This window comes from Sinocyclocheilus anshuiensis, unplaced genomic scaffold (genome assembly GCF_001515605.1).
Source record: "Sinocyclocheilus anshuiensis isolate Anshui unplaced genomic scaffold, SAMN03320099.WGS_v1.1 scaffold1075, whole genome shotgun sequence".
Taxonomy (NCBI): Eukaryota; Metazoa; Chordata; class Actinopteri; order Cypriniformes; family Cyprinidae; genus Sinocyclocheilus; species Sinocyclocheilus anshuiensis.
In genome coordinates, this window is record NW_015544163.1 from 2196052 (window position 1) to 2205202 (window position 9151).

Below are 9151 nucleotides of genomic sequence, written 5' to 3' on the forward strand. Positions count from 1 at the left end.
TGTGTTTTTTGAACTTTAAACCACATAAACACATTTCATTACACCAAATACACAAAATAATGTTCTTTTTAGCAACATCATATGACCCCTTTAAATTGCAGATAAGATTTGAGAATTATAAACATTATTGTTCATAATGTAATGTGCTTTGAACATTAGGTTTAAGTACATTAAGTGTCCCTATGCAGAATCTTTTTTCCTTATAATGATTCCTCGCTAGATGTTTTAAAACAATACATTACTATTATTTTATTATATACTCGTCTATAAAGCAGAATGTTCAATATTTCAACAGTGAATGCAACTCTGGATGGTGATTCAGCTAATGCATGTCTCTTTGAGCCTGAAAATGGGAAAGAAGTGATAGATGACGAAACAGAACCATAAAAAGGTAAAGATGGAGGCAAAATGACAAATTTGATGAAAATTATCTTTATGATGATTAGACAGATGGATGCTCCTCGAGAGTGTATTTTTTAACTATTACACTATAACTATACTGTGTGGGATTTAGCAGTAATCAGACACCTGGTCAGGCTTTTAATGAGAAACTTTGTCAGTTTATTAGTTTAGATCCTGTCTGGTGTAAAATCTCCACTGAACCACTGATCATCTGTGATCGTTTCTGATGTGATCATAATTAGTATCCTAGAAATTACTTATTTGGAAATGATTTAGTGCATGTAATAGTAATATTAAGCAGCATTTGATGTATAGTCCTGAAAATGTGTGAGCAATGTATTGATTTCTGTGGTTTCACATTTCAAATTCATCTGACCCATATGGAAAGCACTGAATTTTAAAAAATTGCAGCAAAAATAGGCTGCAATGCAACATTGACACAACTTTTTACAATCTTATCGCAGTTGACACAGTGTTATTTAAACACTAAACAGGTACAAAGGAAATATGTACAATATTCAGTGTAGGTGATTCAATTATAAACTAAATTTGTGTAATAAATATCTATGAGGCAATACTTACAATGCAAGTTTATGATCTTAAGTAAGTTTACTTTGAGCATGTAAATGTAATACCTACCCATGAATAATACGTAAATGTGATGCTAAAATACAAAATGTTTCTATTGTTCTGTTTTATTCAACTCAAATGAAGTTCTATTTCTATTCTCGCCAGACGGTGGCGCTATGTACTTATTATTTTATTGGTAAACTCTTGATCCAGTGAATTTGGGCTCTTGTCATAGAAGACTCCTTGCTTGCTGTTTGTATGTACAATGAAGCAATTGCTTATAGAGGTCTGAAATTTCTGAACATAATGTTAAAAACAGATTGTTATTGAAACTAATATCTTCTGTAGTCCATTCTTTTTTAAATAAACCATCAAATATATGTCTTTTAGCCTCTGAAAATTTTTTAAAATATGGTACATAACAAACTTTATTCATATATTTTCAAGCCCCACCTGCACATGTGTCAGGAAACACACTTATTAAGTATTTTGGTTTTATTTTTGTATGTTGTTGAATGTATGGAACTGATGATAAAACAGAAGAATAAACTAGACTTACTGTACCTGTGATGAATGTCTGATGGTGTGCTGAGTGCTTTCTAGATGGTAACTTGCTGCTGCAAATCAAAGGTGTCTGTGATACTTTGGTCTCTATATGGCTTTGTTCCTGCTACATTATTTTTCTATTTTTAAACATTTTTTATCTCTCAAGTACAAGCAATAGTATGATGCCTGTAATTGTAATTGTACCCCTAATTGTAATATGTCATTACATAATATTTTACATTGTTGCTCATGAAATTAATTGTCTGGTGTATGGCGTGTGATTATTAAAGGGGTCATATGATGCTGCTAAAAAGAACATTATTTTGTGTATTTGGTGTAATTAAATGTTTATGCGCGGTTTAAGGTTCAAAAAACACATTATTTTCCACATACTGTACAAAACAAAGTAGTTTCGCTTTCACAATGAAACAGCGTCACACACGGCGGCCTACAGTGAGCAGAGGCCGGGGGCTAGCGTGAGGAACGGCGGGAGGGTTCGAGTGAGCAGAGGCGGGTGGGCTTGAGAACGGCGCGGCCGGCGATTTCAACAAAGGAGCGTCCGGAAGGACATGTGACGACTCCGGGCTGGACTCCGCTTCGTCCACGGTGAAAGCCGATCCGGTGATCCACAGCGCAAAGTTGTAGTATTTCCTCAGCAACCAGCACAGATCAGCTCTAGGCATGACGAAGCAGATATCATCCTCTTTTGGAAGGCCAAACAAAGTAGTTTCGAAATCGCATCATATGACAGACAAACAGACTTTTATAGACTTTTATTTAAACTAGCACCTGTCTCTATGAGATACACTGTAGAAATATGCTTTAAAAATGTGTTTCCTGTTTTAGTTGTCCATCTTTAGCTGTGTGAATTACCTGATACTGCAGTTGAGTTACTGGCTGGGTGTCTGTCTGGTTGAAGGGGCATGCTAATCTATTTTCTGAATGAATAGAGATGCAGAGATTATCTGACAGACTGCTGATCACACTGAACCGAGGACTCGCAGCACACACGGGACGTCTGGATGGGCGATTCAGAAAAACTGTTGCATAAGTAGAACATCACACTGGACATGTCGTGTGTGTGAATACGTGATCTGCTGAAGATTAAATGAAATCATTGTTATGACTAACTAGGCCTTTTGCTTTATCCATGTTTTAGTTAAACTCTGGCATTTTTAAAGTCATGCCATAGCTTGAAAGGTAATTTGTGCAACATTTATCAGTATTGTAATTCATAAGTCAATGTTATCAAATATAGTTTTAATTGCCATTTAAAGTAATAAGAAATAGCCTATAAAATAATGAAAAATACAAATATTTAAAATAAATCATATATATATAATCTTTTTTTTTCTCACTTGTGATACTTTCACTTGGGGACAATCAAAAACACAAATTCCTAATCTAAATGAACCAAACACTATGTGTCTAATCTAATATTGCATGAACTATGGAAAACAAACAGGATTAATCTCATACATGTACGTGTGAATGTTGCATCCTGTTACCTTTTAGGGGGCTGATGACAGCTAGATTGTTTTGGAAAGAGGAAGGACCATCGTGTGCAGTTTTAATCATCTTATGATGCTCAGAACTATATAAGAGCTGATGGGAGAGTGTGTGTTGACAGAGGGCCACATCCTGAGCACCTCGACACATATAGAGACAGAAACAGAAGACCAGCAGGTGAGTGCATCTGGTTAGAAAGAACAGAACATCTAGGATGGAAATGATTTGTGATGTTTTTGTTAGGCTTCAAGTTCCAGTTATGCCTAAAGGTTATACTGATTTAATATGAATTATATATGTTTGCTTATATTAATATATGGTGACCACAAAAAGTATTTGTCCCTTAAAACTCTGAATGTCATTGAATGGCATTTCTTTTAAAGAAAGATAGAACACGCATCAAGCGAAACATTTCACAATTACAGGTGCGTATAATGATAAAAACAACAGATGTTCAAAAAGAAGACAAAATATTATTCTACTTTTTGTTTGTTTGATGTTGGAACATGTTCATATTCACAGGAATGACAATAGCTGCAACGATCAAGCTGTAATAATCGTTCTAATTCTATAAGAATAACAAGTTCATATAATGATAACGGCACAGGGGACGTATTTGCTGGAATTACTTTCAGCGATTTTTTTTTTCCAGATGATGAACAATAAATACATTAACAGCCAATCAGAATCCACTCCATTTTTAAAGAGTACAGGCTAAAACGGCATTTAAAGCTTATAACGTCCGTTGGTGTGGACGCTAATATTATAGTTAACTTAGTTATCGTTCTTGTTGTGAACGGGTCCTTAACGTGAACTTGTTTTGAACACATTTCCTGTATTACTGAACAGTAAACAAGCATTGAACTCTTGTGTGTTTTAGCTGATAAAAGGAAGAGTTTGACTTCATGCACATTCTGCTTATTGTGCACTAACCTTCGTCTAATGAGATTAATTGAGAAACCCTCTTGACAGCAGATTACAGGGGGGCTTGATCATTGTAAGGGGGATTAAAGGAACCTCCTTCATTATCACATGTCTGGACACTGGGATTTAGTAATTATTATACACAGTCTATTCATCTGGTGAAACCTATAAACTATTTCCGGTTTGATCATCATAAAAAATTAATCATAATAATCGGTTTTTGATTAATCTTTATTCCTCTTTAGTGGAAATGCAACTGTTGTTTACTGGCCCAAGTCTCTCAGACATTCTGGTCTCTAGATAGAGCGTCCTACCTTTAATGTGAGGCCATAGGATTTTCCTTTTTTGTTGTTGTTGTTCATTTTTTTTTGTCCTCTAACAAGTGTGAAGTGTTAATACTGTTAATACTGCTAAGCCTGTGTATGAAGACTGGGATTCCAAAACTTATTTGTCAGCTGAACCCTTTTGTTTCGATAATAATAATGAAAATAGTACTTACTGCTAATAAAATAATAATAATTGTATAATAATGCTAATGATAATAATAATAATAATAATAATAATAAACTCAATTTAAAAACTTATTTTCCTAAGTATTTAATCATTGTTGTTGATTATGGTCTTATGATATTATTACTGTTAGTAAAATAACAAAAATGATAAACTTTATTATTATTATTAATGATAATATTATGATATTACTGTTAATAATAATATCTGTCACGTGTGTATTCCTGTTTAGTTCCTGTTTGTCCTTATTTGGTCCTTCCAGTTCCTTTTCCCATTATTAGTAATCACCTGTTCCTTGTTATTAGTTATCCTCATCACCTGTCTGCCCCTCGTTATCTGCCCTATTTGAGTTCGAGCCCGTTCTGTTCTCCCTTGTCTGGATGATAATTTCATTAATAATAATAACTATTATTATTATTAATATTAATTATAACATTAATAAAATATGTTATCAATAGTATGAATATTTATCATAATTTGTCAAATATATCATTAGTGTAATATAATAAAAAAATATTATTATTCACGATGATGAATTATTATTATCATCATCATCATTATCATTATTATTATTATTATTATTGATGATGATGATGATAATAATAATAATAACCACAGCAGAAAACATTATAATTATTTATATAATAATCAATTATAATTATTTTTTATTATTATTTTACATTGTTATGATTTAATTCATGATTAATTTTCATCAAACTACCACAGTTCCTTCAGGAACCTCCAGTTTGGGAAACCCCGGATTAAGATAAGTACACTAAAATAAAAAAATGACACACTTCACCTTTAAACTCAGTCGAATAGAGCCATTATTTGTCTATAATGGGTAATCGTAACTGGGATTGCAAAATGAGGATGATTGTGTGATAAAATGAAATATATTGGAAAGCACTAAAGGGACAATTATACGAAAAATCTGAATAGGAGCAAAAACAACAAGCAGGCCAAACTATGAGTCCAGATTTAACTGGAAAGCATTAAATACTGGAGAGGCTCTTCATTACAAATTAGGTTGTATAATCCTTGTATTTAACTTTGGACTACTTCAGTGTTGGAAAACCATGAAAATTCATCATGATGTCAGCCCCTCTCTCGATTTCCACTCACACATTGATTTCCCAGTCTCTGTAGGTATCGGCCCCGCAGCACTGCAGGCCCGTCTGGATCTCATCAGTGATGAACCTCAGGTCCAGGTCGTCCTGGTACCGCACCATAGCGGCCAACATGCCTGAGCGCAAGTACTCCGCGATCTGACCCTGCAGGCTGTACAACACGACCGCCACCAAAACCTGCGCCTCCACCAGGAGCAAGATGCGGCCAAGAAGGACTGAAGCAGACACATGTTCTCCCGCAGTGCCCCCACGCATCCCATCAGGCTCAGCAGGGCCAGAACGAGACCCAGGAAGCAGAAGAGCAGCATGGGGTCCGTCCCGATACCGCTGATCTTCTCCTGAGCGAAGGATTCTTTGTTGATCAGGCCCCAGAGGCCCACGACCAGCGTGACCAGACCAAGAACAGAGAAGAGCAGGTTGCTCGTGACCAGGAGATACTTGAAGATGTAGTCGCTCCAGCTGGACGGACTGAGCGCTCGTGAGGTGAAGACGTTCCTTGATGAAGCTCTGGTTGACTCTTCATGGCTGGATAAAGTCGAGCTCGTCTGACTTCCTGAACTGTCGTGCGTTCCCAGATACGAGACAGATGAGGCACCTTCTGCGTTTCTTACATCTCCCTTGATGGTAATAAGAAGTAGAAAGTTCATGAATTTGGTCAGTTGATTACCCCAAGACAGTCTGGGTCAGATTCACTAAATAGTTGCAGTGCATTAATAATAATAATAATAATAATAATAATAATAATAACAAAATACAAAATTAAAATTATATAAAATATTATATGAAAATTAACATTTAAAAAAACATAAAAAATTTGATTTTTAAATTTATAACTAAAATTTAAAACTAAAATTGAGATAAATGTAAATTTTAAAATGTTTTTTAAATGCAAAAAATAATAAAAGCACAAAAAATATTAAAATAAGTGTTAATAACATTATTATTATTATTATTATTGTCATTGTTTAACAATATTGTATTATTGTTGCTATTATTATTATTATTATTATTCAAAAGTAAATAATATGAAATATTATAAATATAATTGAATATGGATTACAACAAATAAATTATAATAAAATAAAAATTAATTTAATAAGAATAATAGTAGTAATGACGATGAAGATGATGATGATTGTTATTATTATCAATAATAATAATTTTTAATTATTATCATAAATTATTTCCAGATAATTTAATAAAGCACTCTTGGTCAGTTGAATACATTTAGACAGTTTTGGCCAAATTTATTAAATATTTTATGTAGTAATACTACTACTACTAATAATAATAATACATTTCTATATTTATTATTATTATTATTATTTATCATTTTAAGCTATTATTATTAATTCATTCTAAATAATCAAACACGCTTGCAACTCTCTGAACCATATTGCTAAAAAAAAAAAACTAGTCAGTTTGTTGCTAAATAATTTGTTACAGGTAATCCTGCCCTAAACATATCATTGGTTGAACCAAAAGTTACATTGCTCAAATAAACTGAAAGAATATTTCACTGAACAACACTATTAACAGACACAGTTAATTAATTTTCCATAGTCAAAAACGTTGTTTGTTGATGAGATTAATGTGCTTTAAAAAGTCCAATCAACTGACAATTTTAGCCAGTAGAAATTCAAATAAATTAAACTGAAAGAAACCACGCTACCTTTGGAATAAGAGGCTTGTTCTCTCCATTCTGGAAGTGATTCCTCCGCTCCCAGAAAAAGAGAAATCTCCCAAAAAGGCGGAAACCGCCCCATACCTCCCAAATACCGGGAGTGGACTCTCTCTGTGCTCCAGACTGTCAGGGAGGGATGCTGGTCGACTGAAGGGCTAGAGAAGACAAAGGGAAGGGAGTGAATCACAGTGAGAGCGGGCCACGGCACGGCATTCCAGCATCATGTGAGAGTCACAGTACTGCGGATTAGCAGGTCAGGGTTTGAACCGACCCCGAGGCTCAACCAGACAGTGTGCAGCTCACAGGAAAGACTAAAGCATTAGCAAGATCCTTCACTGCTTCACCACTCAGACACAATAAAGCTAAGTCTAAGCATTAGTTTATAGTCACAGGAACAGTGTTGTTATTGTTAACTACAACACTTACATTTTGTTTTTGTTCATTTAAATAAAACAAAATAAAAAATAAAATATGAACAATGTTTTTTGTTAAATTAAATTAAAATAAATAAAATAAAATTAGAAGAAAATTAATATTTAAAAAAAAACGTACAAATTAGAAGCATTGCATTCAATATTTCTCTTAATTTAATAAATGAAACAAAATAAAATAAATTACAAACATTGCCTAAATAAAATTAAATAAAGGTAAATGAAGTAAATAAAATAAAATAAAAATAGAATATGAAAAAATATTTGATAAAAATTAACATTTAAAAAATAAAAAAGTAGAAATATTGCCTTCACATCTAACTGAAATTTCAATTGAAATACAAATAAATGAAAGCTAAATAGAAATGCTGTATTTAAAAACAGATATAAATTAAATTACAAAAGCACAAAATACAATTACTAAAATGTAAACTACCATTAAAATGAAAAGTGAAAATAAAAACGAATTCAAAATATCAATACATACTCTAATGGTATCTAAATAATAATACAATAACACTGCACAGGTAACATTTCTATGGAAAAAAGTTGCATAAAAAAAATTCTAGAAAATGTCTTAATTTGTGCCTCGAGCATAAATAAAATCATGGGTTTTGAAATGACATGAATAATGTAAAAACCTGTGGAAAATGGCAGTAAACTAGCTGTTCACTGAAAAAGGGAAACGTGCTGCTACTGAAAACATTTGCAGTCCTCTGGAATGAAATGAAACACAAAATGAGCGTGATGTATGCATACATCTCATGGTGATTTTTCCTGTGCTTGTGCAGATGTGCTCGCTGTGAGACGTTCTCCAGGCTCCTGGATCCTCTCCTGACCTTGGCCTCGGCTCTGCGTTTTGAAGAGGAGAGCGCAGCGCAGTAGGTATTCCAGGAATGAACGGAGCAGATTTTTCCTTCTCACAGCTCCATCCACGGCCAAATCATCTCACAACACCTGACTCCAAAAATATTACTCACACAGACACTGCTGTCTGTGCAAACTCCATAAAACTCTGCTTCCTTTGCCATCTCTGGAGGTTTACTGATGCTCCCGTATGTTTGCATGAGAAACGTGTGCACTGCTCTCTTCAGTCTTACATTTGTGTTATCTAAATTCGCTATTAGAGATGTCCGGATAATGAATTAATTCATGTTGTAAACTAGCATCACTATTACTATTATTCAGAGTTTTAGTTATGGATCTGAACTGAATCTAAAGATTTGGCCAGTTTGCACCAAAGTTACTGAACAGTTTCAGCGTATGTAGTGTATATAAGTATGAATTAAATATTGTTATTTTTAATAATAAAATTAATTATCGATAATATGATTATTTATTATCATTATAATATAATATAATCATTAGTGTAGCAGCAATAATAACGTTAGGAGTAATAAAATTATTATTATAATTATTAATTGTTATTTACAAGTTTGGGACAA

At 33.3% G+C, this 9151-nt stretch overlaps 1 protein-coding gene and 1 pseudogene across 1 annotated transcript in view; one reads left to right on the forward strand and one right to left on the reverse strand.

Annotated features, from left to right (window-relative positions):
• LOC107695677 (butyrophilin-like protein 3) overlaps positions 1-2436 on the forward strand; it is an 11046-nt gene extending 8610 nt beyond the window's left edge. The window contains exon 8 of the mRNA XM_016495682.1: positions 2365-2436. Within this exon, the coding sequence (XP_016351168.1) occupies positions 2365-2378 (14 nt within the window). The 3' untranslated portion in view covers positions 2379-2436. The remainder of the gene's footprint in view (positions 1-2364) is intronic.
• Positions 2437-5582: 3146 nt separating this feature from the next.
• The window catches only part of LOC107695660 (tetraspanin-10-like), a 4598-nt pseudogene continuing 1029 nt past the window's right edge, over positions 5583-9151 (reverse strand).